The sequence below is a fragment of the Peromyscus californicus genome, unplaced genomic scaffold, assembly GCF_007827085.1.
Source record: "Peromyscus californicus insignis strain IS unplaced genomic scaffold, ASM782708v3 Scaffold_15__1_contigs__length_86483966, whole genome shotgun sequence".
Lineage (NCBI taxonomy): Eukaryota > Metazoa > Chordata > Mammalia > Rodentia > Cricetidae > Peromyscus > Peromyscus californicus.
Genome location: NW_026294447.1, coordinates 4,925,649 through 4,949,620, shown reverse-complemented (window position 1 = coordinate 4,949,620; position 23,972 = coordinate 4,925,649). Strand labels below are relative to the sequence as shown.

Sequence of the window (23,972 nt, the reverse complement as noted above, 5' to 3'; positions counted from 1 at the left end):
GTGGTAGTGTAAACCACACCCAAAGGCCAGTCACACAGTTGCAATGACCAACACTCTGTACAATGGGAACATTAATGTTTGGGAGGTCAGGTGATTAAGCACATTCTCAATTTACAATTACTTCAACTTAGAATGTGTTTAGTAGGACACAACCCAATTTAAATCAATGAATGTCTATGTACTACCTGTCCATCTATATCTACTTGGCATTGTGGGAAAGCTTAGGATCCAAAGCAAACTTTTTATATAACTATGTGTGGGTATCTGATGTTAGCTCCTAGGGTCTTCCCACATTCTCCAAAAATTACATCAATATTACAGCTCATGAAGGCTACTCTAATCAAAGTCAATTTTCATATTACAAAGGCCAGGTATGTAGCACAGTATGAAAATTTGCTTGCATTTAGAAGGCCTTAGGTTCAACCACCAGTACCAAAATGGTAGGTGGGTAGGTAGGTAGGTAGGTAGGAAGGAGACTGACTACTCACAGTGAGAGGTCGTCGTGGGCCACTCTTCGACCCTAATGTCCCTTATAAAACTCTGAATACAACAAATGTCCTGAGATTTTGAGCTTTGCAGACTCCACATAAGATTCACTGTCTCAAGCTACCAGTGCTGGGATAGGGCAGCGAGTGCTCGTGCTTGCCCCCAAAGCCTTAGTGTAGTTTGACCAGTGCTCTTGGCTTAATCCTTAATCCATGTTAAACTGCAACATCCCCAGCACGCCCAGCTGGAGTAAGTGAGTGACTTCTCTGACTGTCTCTGTCTTTCTCGGCCTGGACAGCTGGGCAGACAGGGAGCCACAAACTAACTAAGTTAGAAGATGTAAAATGTGGTGAGAAAAATAAGATGTCAAAATGAGGTGCCAAAGGGCTTTGAACACAGCTCATCAGTTTCAGTTCTTCGTATGTGATTAGCAGCTTGCGACCACAGGGCACAGTTCATGTTTATTTGTTCCTTTGATGTCTAAAAAAAAAAAGAAAGAAAGAAAGAAAGAAAAAGAAAGAAAGAAAGAAAGAAAGAAAGAAAGAAAGAAAGAAAGAAAGAAAGAAAGAAAGAAAGAAAGAAAAACAGCAGCTGCTGCTGAAGCTCTTCCAAGACAATCCCCAGTGTAACTATTCCACACCAGGCAGAGTCCTAGACCTGGGCTTTTAGAAGATCTTCTCCAAAGATGGCTGGACAGTGTAATAGTGCCTACTGTGGTCTCACTTGTGAGGTGAATTATCTACCATTAAGCCTTAGCTTTCCAAATAGCTTGTCCCAATCTAGTTATCTCTCAGATGTCCTGATGATTCATAAATCCTGAGGCCACTCTGAAGACAATTCTATCCAATGCTAGGCCTTGCCCATGCCACCTGCAGACAAACACGGGGTTTCCATATAGCCATTAGGGGCTGGTGGCTGTATTTATGCCTCAGATTTTATGCTATATTTACGCCTATGTATTATTATAACTGTTGAATTGTTCTAGGAAGTATCTCTGCTTCCTGATCTTCGGAGCTGTCCATTTTCTCAGTGTTTCCTTCCCTCCTCACCTGCTCAGGTTTGTGTTGTGCTAACAGCTGTAGGTGGAAGTTTCTGTCCTGCCTGGTCCTGCAGCCATTCAGTTCCAAGAGGCTTATAATGATTATAAACTGTTTGGTCTATTGCTCAAGTTTCCAATTAACTAGCTCTTATGCTTAAATTAACCCATAATTCTTGTCTATATTTAGCCACGTGGCGCAGTTTCTTTTCTCAGTCCAACATTCTCATCTTCCTTCCTCTGTGTCTGGCTGGTGACTCTGTCTCTCCCTTTCCTCTTCCCAGCCTACTCCTACTTCCTGCCTACACTTCCTGCCTGGCTATTGGCCAATCAGCATTTTATTAAACCAACAGGAGTGACAAATCTTTACAGTGTACAAGAGCATTATCCCACAGCAAACAGCCATCTGTGGGATGTCCAAAATGGCTTCCAGGGAACTTGCTATCCTTCCTCTACCTAACCTCAAACTTTTGAACTTATGGTCTCTTTGTGCTAGCCCCTTAACTTTCTGACACCATATGTTCTCAGCATGCTGGACCGATTCATCATGACCTCTCCACTATAGCCTTCACCTTTTGGATTCAAAGCAATGGGATTTGAAAATCATCTAATGAGCAACAGGCATCCCACTCCTCTCTTAGTGGTCTACCATGCTGAGTCCCCTTCCTTCTCTTGGGGGCACACTGTAACCCAGGCTCTTAGTCCCCATCCCCTGGGAGTTCAGCTCTGGCCTGTCTCCTCACTCTATCTGTCCTCTCAGGCCAGCTCAGTCCCAAACCAAACATATGTTGGTCTTCTGTTCCTTCTTCTGCTCCTAGTGAACCAGCTTGGAAATTTTGTTTCTTCTTGAAATTGGAGTTCTAAATGTATAATCTGCATAGAAGTGACTCAATAGTTTCACCTCTGACAATTATTAGAACTTGCTTGATTTCTTTCCAGATTATTGGAGTGCATTAAGAACTGATAGTACAAAGAACATGATCCATCCCTGATATTTCCTAGAAACGGGCCCACTAATCAATACAAAGCAGTGATGATATCACCGCCCTCAGAGCACTATGGTATCAGCTTCATAAAACAGCCAGATACTAATGTTCCTCTCTCATAGCCTATACAAACTTTACTGTCCTGAGTTTATCCAGTGTTATTCAAAATACAGTCTTTTTCCTTGCAAGATAGGGTTTCAATTTGGTACCATTTTATACACTCTTCATAGGAGTCATGAGAACCAAGTGGAATTCTGGATCCACCAAGTCTCAGCAGTGCGACATTGCAGACTGTGTGCACTGCCTCTGTAACTGCAGAATAGAATAACACCAACGTTCACCTCATGGTGATTCTTTCACAGATACAAGAGATGAAACATGCAAAGCATTTGAATGTCAAAACTCATATTATCCAGTATTACTGATAGTCATGAAAAGATGATTAATCATCAATCAAAATTCTAAAGAGCCACTCTAAACTTGCATTAGAAAATGTAATACTATTCTTATGAAATGTAAACAGAGTCCTACTAAGTTTTACCTCCATGTCTACACCTTAATAGAAATTAACTGACTCTAAAAGTAGAAGGCTAAATCACTGCACTCATCTCTACACCAACACCAGACAGTGGCCTCTGTGTATTGGCCGGCAGATGGACTGAAGGGATACATTTTAAAAATCTTACTACTTGCAAACTAGTTATTATTTTACCCATGTAAGAAAATCCCCCAAAGTAACTGCATAGTCAAGAAAAACTGAAGAAATCCAGATAGCTCTGCAAAGGATACTGCAAACATCCCTTAGAAATAGTGGCAAGCCGAGCATGGTGGCACATGCCTTTAATGCCAGCACTTGGAAGGTAGAAGAAGGCAGATCTCTGAGTTCAAGGCCAGCCTGGTCTATAAAGCAAGTTCCAGAACAGTCAGGGCTAAACAGAAAAACCTTGACTCAAAAAAATTAGAGAGGAAAAACTAAGAAAGAGAGGGAGAAAGAGACAGAGAGAGACAGAGAGAAAGAGACTAGGAAAGGAGGGAGAAAGGAAAGGAGAGAGAGAGGAGGGAGGGAGGGAGGGAGGGAGGGAGGGAGGGAGGGAGGGAATACTCACAAGACAGCCATCTCAGGCTGACAGGAGAATGACTCCTGGAGAAGATGCAGAGAGAAGGGCCAGGCCTGCATACCTAGAGACTCCATGTCTCAGGCTGTGCTCGTCAGTGACTCACAGCCACTCAAGGGGTGCTCTCTTGCCCAGGGGCCTGGCACAGAGAAGGCTCCTGCTGGTGAGAACTCATTTTGTTCCCATCTCTGGGCAGCTCCTGAGTAACTGTCCTGTGACTAAGGCTTCACAGTGTGGGAAAGTCTGTCGAGACGATGTCCCCATTATTTCTTCTTTCTAATCATCTAGGGATGCGGTTTGGCACTCACTCCCTCACTCACCTTAGGGATTTCTCTTCTAAGAACATTCTAGTAGCCTCTGCCTAAGAATGATTCTTTTCAGTGACCAGAGTCACATAAGTGGTCAGAGAACACTCTGTGATGACCAGGAGAGTCTGACTCCTCTGCTCTTTTGACACTTGGTGCACCTGCTTATGTGAACTGTGATAGCAATCCCAGTTAGGAAGGGATGAGGTCTCAGCATCACTAATAAAGGAACAGCTTTCTCCAAAATTACCCAGTCAGCAGAGGGGATTCACTAGTGTCTTTTTTTTTTTTTTTTTTTTGGTTTTTCGAGACAGGGTTTCTCTGTGTAACTTTGCGCCTTTCCTGTAGACCAGGCAGGCATTGAACTCACAGAGATCCACCTGCCTCTGCCTTCCGAGTGCTGGGATTAAAGGCGTGCGCCACCACCGCCCGGCATTTAATTAGTGAATTCTTAAAAGCATTTTTTTCGGTCCAGCTCTAGTTTGCCATCTGAAGTTAGGAAACCCACACATCCTTCTGTCCAAGCTGTAGTTTACCACTGGAGGTAGGGCACACATGCACACTTCAGGAGCAGGGGTTAGCCATTTGAGATTGGGGGCACACTCATACTTCAGCTACAATTCCAGGCATTTGAAGTCTGGAAGGGCATCCTGATTCTCACCCCCACACCACGTGGCTCAGGGTATCAAGCCAAGGACCAGTCCCACACTCAGTCTCCACCTACCTCTAGTTCCTCTCTATAGCTCTTCCTCATTTACCTAACAGCAAGGAAGGTCCATGCAGCAGGCCTTGTCAGCTTCCTCCATGTCCCATCATCTTTCCTTGGCCTCTCCCAGGTTACAGTGCCTGTGGCTTAGCCTCCTGAGAGATGAGATTGTTCTTTACATTATTTGAGTTCCTACTTGACCTCTCTCTTTTCAGTCCACCATTAGCTAAATCTTGTATCTATCTCACCCTTCCTTTTTGCTTTGCTTCTACCATTGTTCCTCCTGTCCGGCCCCCTCCCCTAGTTCCTATCTAGCATCTCAATACTGATCTTCCCACTGTGAATTCTTTCTTTTTTCTCATTTTTTTCCTGCTCATAGTCATAATAAGTGATATACTAAGCAGTATACACAATGTTATCCACATCTTCCAAACAACTGGTGTTTAAGAGATGACTGTTTCACAGTCAACTGACTATTTTCACAGTGGGTAGACTGCTCAACAGTGACTTTTTACAGACAGTCCTCAGCCTTCAGTGGGTGCTGGGGATGATAGAGCCTGGTGCCCTAATAGTTTAGGAGAGGGAAATATCACCTCATCCCTACTACAACCTAGTCTTTCATGAACAGTGTAAATACATCCACTAAAAGCATAAAGGTGACCTGGAAACAACAACATTCTAATCCCAACTGGGCTGGTCCCAATGTAAAAACATCAGGAATATGAAAAACCAACATAGTCTGTCTCCTCCAAAACCTACAAGCCCACAGAAATGGCCCCCAATGAAAATGTACCTAGACAAAGTTTCAGACACACAATTCAAAAGAATAGTTATAAATATGTTCAAACAACTCAGCCAAGAAGGATATATATATTTGTTAAAGTTGCTTACTGTAGCATTATTATGGCGATTGATAATCACTATGAATCTAAGTGGTATAATCAAGCCCATAGTGCTCACTAAGGAAGTCCATGCTTTATAATGCATTGTTCGTTCCACGTGCCTTGACACATCACTACTGACATGTGTTCACCACTGTGATTTCAAACTGGATACTTTTATCATTCTAAAGATTCAGTGTTTCACATAGTCATCATTCCTTCTGTCTCACCAAATCCCTAGTAACCCTTTGATCCAATTACAGAATGAAGTCTCAGAAATAAACGCCATTTAGAATCAGGCTAGGTGCGTATCAGTAGATGAACTGATGTTCAGGTATCTCTGTGGATGTTGATTTATTAGAAATCTCCAGGGATATACCCAGAAATGGTATGGCTAGGTCATATGGTAGTTCTATAGTTAATTGTTTTGAGGACCCTCCATACTGATTTCCATAAAGGCTGAACCAATTTGCATTCTCATCAGCAATTGACATCAATATCACTTGTTAATGTCTGTTTTGCTAACGATAGCCATACTGACAAGGGTGAGGAAATCTCTAGGTGCTTCTAACTTGCATTTCTTTGATGGCTAAGGATGCTGAGAACTTTTTCACACTTATTGTTCATTTAAATATGAAGACACAGGTAAGTAAGAATAAAAATGCTATACCACTCAAACACTAATTAGGAGAAAGCTGGATTTTATGTTAACCTGAGAAAAAGCAGACTTTAGGAGCAGTATCATCTAGATAAGAGGCCTAGTAAGCTACAAATGTGCCAATTAATCATACAGACATTATGAATAAAAACTAAAACATGGATGCATCTAATAAAGAAGTATCAAGGACACTGTGATGCATAATCTGATGAAAGAATTACATGGAGACAGAATGACACCGGTAGGGCTGGAGAGATAGCTCAGTAGTTATATACTTACTGTTCTGGTAGAGGATCTGGGTTTGGCTCTCAGCACCCATATCAAGTGGCTCACCACCATCTGTAGCTCTAGTTCCAGGAGACTCAATGCTCTCTACTGGCCTCCAAGGGCACCTACACACTTGTGGTGCACATACTAATGTTCAGATACTCATGCATGCACATAAAATAAATACATTTCCAGAGTGACAACTGTAGTTAGATAATTCTTCTTTCTCAGTAGTTGTAAGATCAGCATTAGCAGGGATGCAGAATTAATGCATCATAAACTGCTGGCAGGTATATAACATGCTAAATCTACTTTGGAAAGTTAACTGGTAGTTGCTCTTTAAATTACATAAGTATTTGCACATAATTTAGAAACCCTACCCTGAGAATTTGTCAAAAAAATACACACACATGTCCAGAGACTTGTATATGAGTACTTATTCTGACATCACCTGGTGTACTTTAAGACAATCCTGATGTTAACATGAAAGCTAGTCTCATACTCCATAGGCTTAAAACACGATCCAAACAAGACTTATCTTTATGTCTGGTGCCAGCTTTACTTGTTAGTAAACAGGCCACTTGAATTTTGGGTCAACTGGCTATAAATCCCACAACCTTCTGAGGGGCACTGAAAGTTCAATAGAGTGAATCCAGAATTCAGGAAAACACTATGCCTATGACTGTAGTATTACTTTAACAGAAACAATTAGGGCCTTGGAGGTTCTGCAACACAGAGTTCTATGAGACTTTCTGTGGAATCAGGCCATTATCCTTGTTATAGGAAATGCAGCAGGGCCCAAACAGAATTACATGTCTAAGATATTCCACCACCAAACTGAAACCTAAGCTGTTTGCTTCTGAGAGTTGACCTTCATAGAAATGAGGAAATGACAGCTAAATCAAACAAAGTCAGCAAGATTGTGTTCATATCTTAAAATGGCCAATCCACTACTTCTTATTTAATCCTACCTCTACTTTCCCTGCCTATAAAACTTCCCTGCTTTCCGTAGTTCACAGGGAACTCCTTTTGATTTTGCAGACAGGATGCTGTCTGATTCATTTTTTAAAGAGTCAATTCAATTGTTGAAACTAAGTTTATTGAAATTTTGTTCTTTGTATCCATTTTGTACAATTAATGTGTTCTCCAATCAGGAAGTACAAACAATGCTGGGGTATCCAGACTTCTGCTGTGTGATCTTTCTGTATGCTGTGCATGTGTTGCTCTGATTGGTTGATAAATAAAGCTGTTTGGCCAATGGTGAGTCAGAATAATATTACGTGGTACATTCCAACTGGAGAGAGAGGAGAAAGGAGAGTGGGGCAGATGCTGTGAGCCGCTGCCAGGGGAAGCAAGATATGAAAGTACCAGTAAGCCCCGAAGCCACGTGGCAATGCATAGATTAATAGACATGGGTTAAGTTATAATAGCTAGCTAGCAAGAAGCCTGAGCCATAGGCCATCCAGTTCATAATTAATATAAGCCTCTGTTTACTCGGGACCAAGCAGCTGCAGGATGTAGGTGGGAGAGATTCATCCCGACAGCAGGGCCAGGCAGGACCAGAGAAACTTACTACTACAGACTTCTTCTTGGGGGTTTCATTTTCACTGGCATAGCTGGATGGTCATGAAGGTCATCCTTCACCCCTTTCATGGTTTATCTTTCTGAAGAGTAGTTCCATCGTACATCATCACATGATTAACAGATGACTCTTAATATCCAGGAAAATCTCAGGATGTAGAGTTCATTCTTATACTCACGGCAGTTTTATTCATAATCATCCAAACCTTAAAAATAACTGTCCTCCAACTGGTGAATGGATAAATGAACTGTGATGCATCCAAACAACACAGATGAAAATGTTTCTGTTAACATTACTGTTAAAGTCACTGGGGAACTGGGAGGGGGGTGTCATATTCCTCTTTGGAAACTGCTAGTCAAGTTGTTCTTGCTCAGAGAAATAAACTCCCTCCATGCTCATGCAAATGGCCTAATTCAATGCAGTGGGCAATCAACAAGCCATAAAAACAGAAGGCAGGGGGAGTTATTGGAAAGAAAAGGGGACTGGTAGGAGTAGGAAGGGTGTAAGAAAGAATCATGGTGAAAGGGTATCATCAGATACATACAAGAAATATTGAGTCTAGAGGTTCTCAAATGTTTTGTGAGACTGGGGAAAAAAGTTATTGAATACATTAAAAAAGTTTTTTACATTACCAGAATCTTAAACCTTTAGGGAAGATAAACAAAAACCCTTCCTTGAACCATTTAATCAACATAGGGAATTCAGTATTTAAAATGGGTTTCCCAACAGGAAGCAACAACCAAGTTTCACATGACTAGAAACTTTAGTATTGCTATTTATTCACTTTAGGACAAATGCCTATCGTTATTTTAAATGGAAATTATCAAACCCATATAATTTATCCAAGCACTCTATTTAGTATTACCTAAGCTTCTTTAATATTTACATATCAAATTATAAGGACTTTGTATTTTATTTTAAAAACCAAGTGCTATTAGCATTCTTCTTGCAGTTATTTGATAACATACATATCTTCACTTCTTGTAATCCAGCCATTGAGACCAACAGGTGGGCTAGCAAACTTACTACTGTTTTTATTGTTTTGAGTCCTAAAAATCATTTGGTTCTCTTAAACTTAGAGCAAGTCCACTTAAAGTGGCCCATTTATGTTTATTTGTCTCTGTCAAACTTAAGACAACCTGCTGAGTGTGTTGGTACATGACTTGTAAATGGAATACTCAGAAGGCTAAGGCAGAGAGGTTGTGAGATGGAGAGAGACCAACGTGAATTACATAGTGAGAGTCTATCTCAAATATTTCTTACACATAAGAGTTTTAGCTGAGTCTTGAGTTTCCTAGAGATGCTGGGTGAGTTTAGTGATGGGTGCCTTCCTATTTCAGGATATATGAATGTTCTGCTTGTAACATTAAGCATCTGCCCACTATCTGGTTCATCTTTTTCCTTCTGAAGAAAAAGAAAAGTCAAACTGCTCAACAGGCTACAGGTTAATATGAAGTCACACAAGCTAGCAGCAGTCTCTCAAATGTGCCAGCTCATTCCTGATCACATGTACATTCTTAATGGAGTCATTATAAAACCAAGGACAAGTGCCTCAAGTCTTCAAAACTACAGGAAACAAATTGCACTTTTTTTTTTTTTTGTAAATCTCTATATGCATCCTTTTCTACTTAATAGTTAGTCTGTCTTTTCAGATTATCTTCAGTAGTGCAGAGAAATGACCAGTTTCTGTACCTCATTAAGAGGCTGAGAGACACTGAGTGGGTCTGACGGCTGCAAACACAAGGTCAACAACTACCCTTGTAAAGGCTACTTTTCCAAAGACAAAGAGCCTTTTCATTTACATTCACATGTGCGAACACAAAACTCACTGACACACACGCACTTTTACAACTTCACCCATAAGTCAAAAATCCAAGAACAAACCTACCAATGTGTAGGAGATGAAAGAGCATGGAGCTGCTTGTTTCCCAGCAAACATAAAAAACACTTTTCTTGATCAGTTTTTAAAGTTCACAGTACTTTCTAAGTAAGACAAATAGATGATTTAACCACATACAGGAAAAACTGATACAGGCTGAAACATCAACCACTAAACCCTGTGGGTGAGACCAGCTGTTGGCTGAGATTATTAGCCCTCAGGACAGGCGGAAGAACCAGACAAAAGGTTGCCTGACAAGAGGATCAAACCACAAAACTGGCTCTGAACCCTGCCTCTGTCAAGTAAGAAATAAAGCAGCTTTGCACTAATCAAAACCGGAGCCAAGTTTACCAAGACCCAGGGAGACACAGGGACTGAGTGACGGAAACGAATCGGCATGGACTCGTCACTGGGGGCAGGTGGGCCTGGGGCCGGTGAGGGGCATTTTGTAGTACCATCACCTGACATCCCAGGAGGACATCTACCCACCAAAGGAAAATTCAAGACAGAAGCATTTAGGAATGTGTTTACTTGCAAATACAGCAAAGGAATTTTCAAGCTTTAGAAGGACAGACTCAAAGGCTACTAGGCATTTGAAAAAAAAAAAAAAACCTTCTGTAATCACCAGTTACTCAGTTATTAAGTAGTAAGCTATGGAATAAATGATCAGTTTTCTCTTGTAACCATTTGTCTCACACTTCTGTGGACCTTGAAAGCCAGCATATTTCATTATGCCCTGTACTCCCAGTTGTGGAGTGGTTATGATATGTGGAGTGGTAAAGGAAAATGCTTGGTGCTTCTGCCTTCACCCCACCCTACTCGAGGCAGTTAGGGATTCATTTATCTTTCATTAGGGAAACCACAAGCCCTCAGCCATGGCCCTATCAATGTTGTCAGGATGCCTGCCACAAGTATGAAACCCCGGAATGTCCAGTGCCAGTACTGACTGAGAAGCCAGACCATCTGGGGTTGGCTGCTTTAGTACTTCCCAGCTGTAAAACAAGCAAGTTCCACCTATAGACTGGAGAAGACAAAACTGCACCTGCACCTCGTAAGGCTGCCGAGACCACGGATTAACTGTTCGCTCTGGTCATCTTCACTGGAAATAAATGTCATCCTTCCAGCTGCTTGGACCGAGACCACGGATTAACTGTTCGCTCTGGTCATCTTCACTGGAAATAAATGTCATCCTTCCAGCTGCTTGGACTGCAACAGACATCAACTTCATCTTCATGTAACTTGTTTCTGCCATGTTTCCACTTGACGGTGTGGATGCTCCAACACTACAACTTCGCACCCCTTCCTTGGAACAACTGCTAGAGGTGGCAGAGCTGGCCTGGCTGCTGCCCTGAAGGAGGGGCTGCCGGTCGGGCTGCCCCCTTCTCAACTGTCTGAGAACTCTTTGTTGTAGGAGTGGTCCAATTAATAAAACAGCTCACTAAACCTTGACTGGATGAAAACCATAGTCCATATAGAGCAAGTTTCCTTTGAGTCTGGACTTTTGGTAAAAGTCAGGAAGCAAGGAATGGGATGGCCTTAGGCACAAAGTCTCAAAATATCTCACATTTTGTCCTAAGTCCTTGCTGGGAGAACTAAGTGCACCTTGTATGACTTCCCTGAGAGGAACACTGGCAGTTTAAGCTTGTCACTCCCATACTTCACGACAAGCTTTGCTTATCTCTTGTCTAGCTTACTGACCACATTACTGTGGTCTGAGGCTTCCAGTGAATGGGGAGGGGGAGAGAGAACCATGGGGACTTCCAACATATACTTCTATTGTTTTATTCCATTCTTAATATGTAAAAGATCACCCCAGCTTAAAAGATCACATTTAATATATTTCTCATATACTGCATTGATAAGCATGACTTGAGAAGTACAATTTTCATTCTGAGCTCCTACAAAATTTCCTGAATCAAGCACATTATTTGTCATTATATACATGAGTTAACGTCCAACACAAACATTTTAGAAATCGAAATGTGTGTTTTCCTTCATGAATTTTTCTGGTTACTACTGGCTTGATTCTAGCAGGACAAAGAATTCTATGGCAAGCACCTTTCTCATTTTCTTGAGGAAAACAATCAAGCCCCCTTCATTATTCTGGTACTCAGCCAAATTCCACTTTAACATCTACTGTCCAACCAGCTCTTTATTTATTTACCATATTTTCTGTTTTCTCCCAAAGACTGGGCATTTTACAAACAATTTAAAAAATTATTATGTCCCAAATGCACATTTTTTGTTGTTCCAGTACAATTCACATTTCCCAAGCAAAGGCACTACAACTCTCCAGTGACTATCGTAGCTCAACATTGGAAACATGATCCTTAACTGCTGTCAGAGACTGTGTGATCAATGAAGCTTAGGAAAGGGGTAAGTCCAGGGAAAGCTTTCAGAGGCTCTCTCAGAGCCTGGTACAATGCTCTGAATGTGACTACTGCAGCATTCTGTAGAACACTATGGACAGTCCTGTCAGAGCACATCTTAAAGGGACTGATATTTAAAGTATTGTTCTAAGAAATATTACACCAATTCATAGTGAGGTAATAGGTATTTATTTGATGTCCGAGCAGTCTGTGGATCTAGACCAAGAGGTTATACGTAACCAACCAAGCACTGTCTTTAGAATAGAACATGTCTAAAATACCAGTCAAAATGTGAATTTCAAATGACATAAAATACAACTTGCTAATGGATTACTATTTTTCAATCTTTGTCTTTTGGAAAACTCACTATATAATTTTAGGTGACTGTATAGCCAATGGTTTACCTTATAAAAGAAAAAATTAAATCCAGCTGTTTTTAACTATTCAGTAGCTCATCTATATTCCTGGAACTGGACTGCTCAATTTCTAAATTGAAATTAAAGAATAGAGATTGTAAAAACAAGACTACTGAGCAAGCATTTTTAAAAATAGCACATATTGCCAAATAAACTCAATGAAAGTGTTTGTTAATACTTTATTAGTATTTTCTAATGGACAGAACATAACACAAACCAAATCAAAATTTTAATCTTTGTAGTTAATAAAAATAACTGACATTCTGATGATTTCCCCTTTGTTAAGGAAGGAGAGCAGTGATAGAGCAGTTAGGCACAATTGACACTTATGTACAGTGATATGCACAGGTAATTTTCTAACAGTTAAAACCCTAAAGTGTGCTCTGTAGTTCTCCCTTATCATACAGGAGCCATGCTCCCATACGCAACATTTCTACTAATAAAGAATCTCACACGAGTGACAAAGACTTTTAAAACAAGTCCTTAATTAAGGTGCAGCAACAACGAATCCAGTTGTTGGATTAAGAAGACACAACTATATCTCAAAACATTAAAAATGTACTTATTTTACAATTACTCAAATAAACATGCATTAAACGAAAATATTGCACAAAATTAAAACTTTAGATTGTGAAATTTATGTTGTTCTTAATTTTTAAAAAATCGGTACACTTTCAGGTCACATTTAACTGTCTGATTTATTTTTTCCCCAAATATCTGCAGCACAAACTCATAGTGATCAAACTGAAATATTCAAGAATTTTTGTTTGTTTGTTTTAAATTAAGGCTAACAAAGTGCATCCATTGGTCAATGGCACAATTGTTTCCAGCAACTACATGGAATACCCTAATGATAAGAAATAGTCATCTGAGTGCTATGTTTAAATTATACAATCAAATTTTAGGTGAATAAGCTGTGATGGTTTCTAATTAGTTACACATTACCTGAAAAAAAAAAATCAGAAAACCCAAAAGAATGATTAATTTTGAAGGTCCTTGCCTAAAGGCACCACTGACGTAAAAGCATTCAGAAACTTAACATCGGAGGACATAAAGCCTCTTCGTGTACCTGGTCTTCACACGTGCAATAAATGCACGACATACAACATCATGAGTACATGTGGCACACTGCATTTGGCCTCTGGGTTAAATACTCTACACAGCTGGACCAAGTCACTCAACAGGCTACCTGCAGCCATACCACAGCCCTACTCTCCGCTGTGCAGACATTTCTGCTCCTGAAATATAAACTCTTCTCAAAAAAATTACTTTAAAAACATTTACTCAAATGGTTGTGTTTTCACTCTCTGTTCTGTTTTGGTATGATTGCAGTTGTCTTGCAGGGCTGTTAGGAGAATGTGCATTTTTTATGACCTTTTGTCCCCTGGTTAACAGTCAAGTTTTCTCACTTTATATAGAAATGCATTTCACATGTACACACTAGGCTCTTGTATGAATCCTTCTGTATATACTTAGATTTATTCATGTAAAAATATAATTGAAACGGGCAGGGATATGATATATGAACATCACTGCGCTTGTGGCCATGCTGATGCTCCCTACAGATGTGTTTGACACATCCAATTAAGCCTGGGGCCTGGGGCAGAGGGAGGGGCTGGCAGGGCAAGGACAGGATATATGGTGAGTATAAGAAATAGTTCTTCCACCAGAGGAACAGAATCTTTTCTTACTTGCAAGTTGCAAGAAAAGGATTTTACTTACGTAATTCTGAAAGACATGCAACACATGCTGAATATATGCATACTACAAATATGCACAACAGCACTGATAAACATCATAGAGCTTTACAGGAAGGCTTCCCTCTGTTCACAGGCTTTCCTGGGTGGGAAGGATCTAAGTGAAAGCAAGACACGAGTATCTTGTTCCAATCTTAAAGTTCCCAAATAACTGGGATATCAGTACTCTGTCCTTTACTGTGAGCACCCAAACGTTCTTTTAATACCAGGATACTGGCTCAGTGGTCTGAAAAGTAGCTTCACTATTTTAAGGTTTTAGTGTTAAATATTTTTAAAACAAAAAGAACTGATATATCCAAACCCTTAGTCATTGGAAGTATTTAAAAGTACAGAAATCCTGCATACATGGGATATGAAGACTTCTTAATGGACAAAATGGGGGAATACTAGGAAATGTAAAGGCTTCAAAATTAGAAAAGGTATTTTGTTTCACTGATATATAAAATTATATTAGGGAGTTAAATGTATACACCAAAGGGTTTTGTGTACTAGCTTTATTTAGAATTTTACATTATGCGAAATATAAATAAAAGCATATTTAAAAAATAGTACAGTTCTGTTTTCATTATTTATTTTCATATATGTACACATAGTAGAATTAGGCATTTGTATGTTTACATAGGACTATAAGCTCATTAATCCTTTGATTTGCTATGTCGGTAGTTACCTAAGGCATGTCTAGATCATATGATTAAAGTTATCATATGGTAACTTTTAATAGAGTACTGTTTAAATTTCCAATTTTTAGGACAGAATGTATTTGGCAGTTCTTACAATAAATAATTCCCCTTCTATATAATCAGTAATCTGTTAAAAGATTTAAAAAATCTGAACTTAGAGCTACCACATGCTTCTTCTGCACAGAATGCCAAAGGAAAAGTAGAGAGTTGAATACCTTAAGAGCAAGCTGAGCCCTTAAAGCACATAAAAATCAATGAAAATTTATACCAATGAATAATAAATCCAATCAAATTCTAGTTTTGATTGGTTCTATTTTATAGTGCTTTACTTTACACAACAAAACTGTAATTTTGGGAAAGGGTTATTTCCTACACTGAGGGCATTCTGTCACTTTTCCCAGACCTTGAAACATCTGTTCTAAAGATCACTCACCTGCTGACCCACATGATATCAAAATGCTGACAATGATCCACAAGATCACCAAGGGAAACAGACCTCTCCCAATCACGCACTGCAGTCTCCAACTATTAACCAAACTAGTGACCTCTGACCCATTGCTTTGTGCTTCCCTTAGCACTCATACATACACTCTGGCACTTTGTCACTGGTAGAGAATGCTGATTCGTTTGGAACAGAAGAGAGCAACTCCATTCTTGAATGAGATGGGGGCAGTATCCTCTCAATGTTGCAAATTATGCACCAAATCATTTAAGACACAGGAATCTCTCTTGGTATTGGCTGGGTTACAGATGAGCATGAGAAGACCCAGTCTTATGGATGTACTAGTGATTTGTTCTGAGACACTGAAAGACTGCTGTAGACGCAACAGTATGTGAGTTACACCCCGAAGAGCGGTCCACACCATCAGTCCTGGACAAGAAGAACACCAGCTTTACAGGCTGGAGTGTCACCTTTTCTGTGAAGAAGGCGCTTGAGTACTTTGAAGTTTCTGTTTATATTTCTGCATCTGCTTTGACCTTGAATGAAGTTTGTTGAAAAGTTCACGGAATTTATACTGTGGAAATAAGGTTTCTAAAAAGCCTTCTAAGAAGACATACACCATTCTCCTATTTAACTGGTTGTGCTGAAACATTTCAAAAACACGAAGAATACCTTTCCGTGTTGTTTCAGCTCCAATAATGTGCTTCAGTTCATCTGTATGAAGTAGAGAAAAACATACAAATTCATTCTTCAGAAAAAGGAAATACATGCCTAAACGATGACCATAAATCAAGACTCTACAAAGCATACAGCAGAGCAACTCATAAACAGTAGGTATCCAGTTAATGAGCTATGTATAACAGTCTTAAAGCGTCTGCAAATCTGCATCTAGCATCATCTGCCCACTAACACTGAAGACACAAAGACAACAAGACAGAACAAAGTGAAGAGCCATACTTCCAGGCTTCAGTTCATAGTCACAATCCTATCTCTTATTTCCCATGTAATACTCACTCTCCCCACCAACCACTGAATGAAGATTTCTAATAATCCATATCCTTATAGTTATACAGATTTGTAAGACTTTAGTAAGATGTTCACAGTGTGGAGATGTTTACAGTAAAATAACAAGAAAATGTCCTTTGCAGAAACAATGACTGTAGTAGATTTTGTTACTTGGACAAGACGAGGATGGGGACAAGGAAATTAAGGATTATCCCTGGTAAAAAAGAACTTAAAAAAACAAATCAGAAGTAAATAAAAAGTGGTAAGAAATGAAAGTAGAGAAACGTGGCTGAAGTTTAGAACTCCTGTACAAGAAAGTAAAGAATGGAAAAGCTGCCAGGTAGTGGTGCCCTTTTCCCATGAATCCCAGCACTCTGGAGGCAGAGGCAGGTAGATTTCTGTGAGTTTGAGGCCAGCCTGGTCTACAGAGTGAGTTCCAGGACAGCCAGGGCTGTTACACAGAGAAACCCTGTCTCGAAAAACAAAAACAAACAAACAAAAATAATGGAAAAGTTGTCATGACTATGAGGTCAAGTAAGTGTGGAGCTTACATGAACACCACCAAAGTACCACAGATAGAACACTGGAAAACTGCATACGAGTGTCTTGGAACTATTCATACATGCCCCAAGAATAAAACAAACCTGCTGTGGGATGTTTTGTATGGCAAATGTGTTGCTGATTGGTCAATAAATAGAATCACTGATTGGCCAGTGGCCAGGCAGGAAGTATAGGCAGGGCAAGGAGGAGAATAAAGCTGGGAAGTGGAAGGCTGAGTGAGAGAGACACTGCCAGCCGCCACGATGACAAACAGCATGTGAAGATGCCGGTAAGCCACGAGCCACGTGGCAAGGTATAGATGTATAGAAATGGATTAATTTAAGCTGTAAGAACAGTTAGCAAGAAGCCTGCCACAGCCATACAGTTTGTAAGCAATATAGGTCTCTGAGTTTACTAGGTTGGGTCTGAGCGGCTGTGGGACTGGCAGGTGAGAGAGATTTGTCCTGACTGTGGACCAGGCAGGAAAACTCTAGCTACACAAACCAGTATTTTGCTGTTAGAAAGAAACAGAAAAATTTAGCAGTTTGCAGACTTAGAATGTATAATATTAAATAAGCAAGGTCACACAATCAGATGTGGAATCTAGTTAATAATGTATAGATATGTAAACAAAGGTACATGTCTGTACTACCTAACATGTAAAACAAGAAAGGCTAAATATTAGATGAGGAAAGGCTGAAAGCAGGTAATAGACATGAGGTATGAAAGATAATTTAAAGCTGTTTTTCTAGTTCAAATTCTGCTGTGGATTTTTCTTTTTGTGGTAGATAAATGCATAAAAACATACTCAATAGTGAAAGAACAGCTATTCTAACTGTACAGAAATTCAGTGAAGTGTATAGACTCTGGATCTGGTTAATTTTGGTGTATGATGTTTACTTGCAAAGTTTTTAATATTAAATTTTTAAAAACATACAAAAACTTGTAACTCCCAAAAGGTCTGTATCTAAGCAGAGATACACTATAATTTAGCACAAATATGTGACTCTACTACAAAACATAGGATTAAGTAGACATAAAAAATCACAGTTTCCATCTACCCTCAACTTCTTTAGGTCTTCTTCGCAGCAAGGCCTTCCTGGTAATTGTCTCGAGAGCTGAACTCACCTGCCATGGCCTCTTCCTTCTGCTGTATTACTGTTCTCTTTAGATCTGATCACTATCTAGCACACTATGTTTATTTCTTTGTTTGGTCTGCTGGTTCCCCCTCAAAGAACAGCAGCTTTAGGAATGGAAAGCAATGTGCACAAACGCCTGGCACACCATTTGGTCCAGGTCCCATGCGTACCTATGTGACTAAGAGTTCCTGCGGCTGTGTCGGCCACAGCACAAACTGCTTTACTGGGACACTGAGGAACAACAGCCTAAGTTACTGTTTCTTTTAATTTTTCCAAAGTGCCATTTCTTTACTTTATGCCACCATATTTAACCACATATGGGAAAGTAACAGCAATGTGGCAGATTTCTAACTTAAGATAGAAAACTAAACACTGAAAATCTAATTTTAAGTCATAAAAAAAGTCAGGCATACTAGCTTATGCTCGTGTCTTTAATCCCAGGACTGGGAGGCTGAAGCAGCCTTACACTGAGGTCAAGGTCAGCAGGGGCTACACAGTTGTATCAGACCAGCCTGAGCCAGAGCGTGAGACTCCATCTCAAAAATTAGAAAATGAAGGAAAGAAACAAAGTAAAATTGTAAGCAGAAAAGCAGGTAACAACAGATCAAAGAACTTATAAATTCATCTTGTCCGTTCCCTATATCCACAATTAAAATAGAGGTACAATATATCTAGGCATTTATTTATAGCTTTGCATTTTGAAAGATACTCGTGACACAGGGACAAAACTACCATCTCCTTCTCCAGGCCATAAAAGCCCACTGGTCACAGGTTCTCTTTCTGAGAGAAAAATAAAGGACAAGTAAACCTGTGTTAATGCAGTATCACAAATAAATACTCAAATAAGACCAACAGAATACTCATTTCAGCTATGTGTTAATAAGGATTAATAATTGATCTATCAGTTAACTGCATGTAAATAGACATGCATTCTAAGTTAAACATTCTTTCTGAAAAATTCAAATTTCACTTTGTTTTTTAAGATGGGGTCTCATGTAAACCAGGCTAGTCAAGTGTTAGGATTCAAAGCATGTGCTGTGACGCCTACTATATGCAGTGCTCGGGATCTCTACGGCTTTGTGCATGCTAGGCAAACACTCTGCCAATGAGCTCCATCCTCAGCCACACTCAGGCCTTTCTTTAAAACAACAACAACAGAAAAAACAACAGGCTGTCCCCTAGGCCATGGCCTACTAGTCCCAAGTCACACTGATATTTGTATCAGCCCATCCATCTGTCATGTTGTCTTTACATAATTTTCAAAACGTTTCAAAGCAGCAGAGTAAGCTTCTTATCATTCGAAGATGAGTCAGAATTCTGATACTCACTAACTACAAATCTTGGGTCGGTGACTTGGAGCTGTTTCCTCATACACAAAATGATAAAGTTAATAGTGACTTGTTTCAAAGGGCTGTTAAGAGGATTTGTGAGCAGGTATGAGAAATGCCTCGCATAATGCCCAGTAGATAGTAAGCCATCATCTGGTAGTCAGTATAATAACAAAAATGAGCTAAACTAGCATAGTGTCAATGTCAAAAAGTCAGAAGAAATACAAATAAATCAAATTTTAATCAAATGTGTTCACTTACCTGGCATAACTGCAAATAATTTTGTTTTTCCTGCAATTCTTGTTCTCATTCGGATAGCTTTATCTCTGCATGGAACAGTCTCTGCTAAAATGCCATTGGGCCAAAATGCATCTCTATTTAAGAAAATTAAATAATATTTGTAAGTAGTTTCATTTTCTAATGATAATAGTTGATAACTTTATTACAAACTGCTAAGAAATAAAATATTCAAACCAAGATAGCATTTCTAAAATTTTACATAGACAATAACAAACATTATCTAAGAGCAGTATTCAATTTAGGCATAAAAGAATATAGACACAAAAAAGCAGCAGCTAAATTCTGGCTCCTTAGTACTTCACAAACACTAATAAAGTGGAGTATGTGGATCAACACATTACAGACATTTAAACTCCAAAGTGGGCGTGTGCTAAGTCAATATCTTATTCAAATCCACCCACAGCGCCCCGAACTTGGAAAGCCTAGCAGCTTAACAGCTAATCTCTCTCGGCCATGCCATTCCAATCCCCATCTAACTCAGCCAGCATGAATCTCAAGCTGATGCCTACAATGTATTCTCCATCTTCCAAGGATTTCAATCCTGCTTCTTGTTGTCTGGCCCAAGGGGACCTGGATTGAAAAAGAGAAACGAGGCTCCCTAGAAGACCAGAGTCCACCTTTGACCCTGAGGCATCCTGTCAATACTGTCTTCTACAGATATGCTAAGCCCCACCCATCGCTATTGGACTTGCCTGCAGAGAAATCATCTTAATGTGCACTAGAAACACCTTGGCTGTAAGGAGATAAAACCATCTCTGTTGTGAAGACCTTCTACCTGTTAAGACAAATCCAAACATCTCTAGAGAAAGGATCCACATGGGGTTAAACTTCCCCAGCTGAGTGAAATCTACACTCAAGGCTGAGAATCACTGCTACAGGATGCACTGGCCCTAACTAAATGAACACACCAGGGCCGGTAGTCCGACTCTGGAAACAATACAGTACAAAAGGGAGAAACTTAGCTTCTGATCAGAAAGGAGATTCCTCCTTTTCTCTCCCCAGAGAGAGCCCTTGGGCAAACTACTTCCCTTCTCTAACCCTCCACTGTCTCACAGCAAAGTGAAGGCAAAATGCACACCTGATGAACAGGATATAAAACCAGGGAGAAGCACGTCAGTACAGCATTGACAGTTCCCTTCTTAACCCATCCTTACATCTGAAGTACCGGTGTGAGGAAGCCCTATGCATTGCCTATCGTAACACTTACAGAGGGGTAAGCCATCCTTACATCGGAGTCCAGACGCCAGGAACCCCTATGCATTGCCTATCTTCACATTTACAGAGGGCTCACTTCTATGCATTGCCTATCTTCACATTTACAGAGGGCTCACCTCCATGCATTGCCTATCTTCACATTTACAGAGGGCTCACCTCTATGCATTGCCTATCTTCACATTTACAGAGGGCTCACTTCTATGCATTGCCTATCTTCACATTTACAGAGGGCTCACTTCTATGCATTGCCTATCTTCACATTTACAGATGGCTCACCTCTACGCATTGCCTATCTTCACATTTACAGAGGGCTCACCTCTATGCATTGCCTATCTTCACATTTACAGAGGGCTCACCTCTACGCATTGCCTATCTTCACATTTACAGAGGGCTCACTTCTATGCATTGCCTATCTTCACATTTACAGAGGGCTCACCTCTATGCATTGCCTATCTTCACATTTACAGAGGGCTCACTTCTATGCATTGCCTATCTTCACATTTACAGAGGGCTCACTTCTATGCATTGCCTATCTTCACATTTACAGAGGGCTCACTTCTATGCATTGCCTATCTTCACATTTACAGAGGGCTCACTTCTATGCATTGCCTATCTTCACATTTACAGAGGGCTCACTTATATGCATTGCCTATCTTCACATTTACAGAGGGCTCACTTCTCTATTTGCTTTCTGTGCTCTTCTGAAGAAACTGCATCTTATCTCTCCCTCCTCGGTGACTGACAGAGTGCTCTGAATACATTTTCCAATATAAACTTTAAAATTACTGTGTTAATGTTGTTTTATTTGTACTGTCCTCAAACATTAAAGATTAATGTGTCAGATACAATTTTGTAAACTCTTCATTTAGTGATTTCTATGATAAAAATGTTAAGTTTTTGAAACAGGGTTTTCAAGTGCCCAGGCTGGCACCTGAATTCACAACATAGTCAAGACTAATCTTCAACCTCTGATCCTCTTGCCTCTACCCCAAATCCCACCAGGCCCAGCTTTCTAATACTATTTCAGTGATCTTAAAGCTGTTCTATGTGATAAAATCTCACCTATCATTTTAAAAATGTTCCCTCTGCATCTTTGCTAGTCTGGTTTAGAAAAGTCAATAGCTCCACAGAACAGAGGCTTATGTATTCTAATTATCATGTGTGCATATGCATGGCAGGTATATCTGGGGGAGTGGGCACAAGGGCCACAGTACACATGGAGGTCAGAGGACAGATGCAGAGGAGCAGACTCCTCCTTCACCTTTATGTAGACTCAGAGGCTCAAACTCAAGTCACCAGGCTGGTGTGCCAAGTGCCTTTACTGTCCAAATTATCTCATCAGCCCCATTATGTATTGTAAGTCTCCTAAGTCTTTGTTCATCCAAACCAGTGTTAAGACCAGGAAAGAAACAAAACCATTAAGTTAAAAGACAAGTACGTATAGCACTGCTAAACTCAGTACTATGTCTTAAGATATACCTGAAACGCTTCACCGAGTCAGCTACTTGTTCGGGTGAGGTCATCCAGTCAACATGGTCAACTATTTTTCTGAAAGTTAAGAAATTTGAAAGAGTAAGCTTAAAGTCTTAGCAGGCAAATACAACTGACACAAGTCTCACAGTAACACTTTGAGTGGAGATGAGTTTCTTCTGAGAAGAGGAGAGCCAATGATCTTTAAAAGCTCCAAGGAAAAAGTGCCTGATAACCCTGAGCCATTCACTTAGGGAAGCGAAGTTTACGGACAGTCACATCGGCTCTAAGGAAGCAGCAGAACAGCTACCTGTTAATAGTGTCACCATATGTGGCTCTAATAAGCTGCTGGAGCAGGTTCTTGATATTCCTTCGCAGCCACTGGTTTCTCTCTTTTAAATCAAACACCTCATCCATCAGAAGCAGCATTACCCTAAGTGGAATATTGTCATCCACCTGGAAACAAAATAAGACATAAAAATCAGGATCACTGTTCAGCTTCGTACTGTGAACGACTATTTGTACTGAACAAACAGCAACCACTTAAGATGTCAGAGAGTATATGACATTAGAGTCTTCAGAAGATGACACTGCATTTTAACTCAGGAAAAAAACATGTCTAACAGGTACTTTTATAGAACACAGAATTTTACAATCCTGCGAAGTTAAGTAAATTCTAAGGTTGTAGTTTAAAAAAAGCTTCTCAAAGTCGATTCATGATGATAATCTTACAGAAATATGATTTAGTTCTAACTTTTAGCACTCTGGTAATATAATATTAAAATAGATAATTATTTTCTGGTAATATTTTTTCATAAAATAAAAAGTATTTTGGCCAGGTGGTGGTGGCACATGCCTTTAATCCCAGAACTTGGGAGGCAGAGGCAGGTGAATCTCTGAGTTCAAGGCCAGCCTGGTCTACAGAGTGAGTTCCAGGATAGCCAGGGCTATACAGAGAAACCTTGCTTCTTAAAAAAACAAACAAAAAATAGAATAAAAGTATTCTTATTATCTATATTTAAACAGATGAAACAAAGAATGTTTTGCTTAATTAAGATGTTTTATGTGTGTGTGTGTGTGTGTGTGTGTGTGTGTGCTCGCGCGCACACATATATATACAACTATTTTCAGGGAAAAAGAAGTTAAAGTACAACCCATTAAGTAATTAAACTATCATTATAAAATGAACAATTTATGGAAATTTTATGCTTCAATTGGCACAGTTAATATTATGTTATTAATATTAGTATATTTTATATAATTGGTATAATTAATTAGTGAATATAGTTAGCAAACCTAGAAGAATTTAATTAGTACACCTAAAGCTACTATAATTTTTGTAGACTTTTTACCACATATTGCTCTGTTTGGGCATTTTTTATCTTACTGATCTTTTGCTTGTACATTATG

The 23,972-nt window shown here is 39.7% G+C and overlaps 1 protein-coding gene across 5 annotated transcripts in view; it reads right to left on the bottom strand.

Annotated features, from left to right (window-relative positions):
* Window positions 1-12,851: 12,851 nt before the first annotated feature.
* The window catches only part of Snx13 (sorting nexin 13), a 102,948-nt gene continuing 91,827 nt past the window's right edge, over window positions 12,852-23,972 (bottom strand). For 4 of the 5 annotated variants that reach the window (XM_052738339.1, XM_052738336.1, XM_052738337.1 and 1 more), the window contains 4 exons: window positions 22,873-23,018; window positions 22,572-22,640; window positions 19,839-19,951; window positions 12,852-16,279 (listed from right to left, as the gene is read on the bottom strand). In XM_052738339.1, the coding sequence (XP_052594299.1) occupies window positions 16,032-16,279; window positions 19,839-19,951; window positions 22,572-22,640; window positions 22,873-23,018 (576 nt within the window). In that variant the 3' untranslated portion in view covers window positions 12,852-16,031. Of the gene's footprint in view, window positions 16,280-16,368; window positions 16,541-19,838; window positions 19,952-22,571; window positions 22,641-22,872; window positions 23,019-23,972 lie in introns of those variants that run through there. The other variant, XM_052738338.1, reaches the window with a different exon arrangement.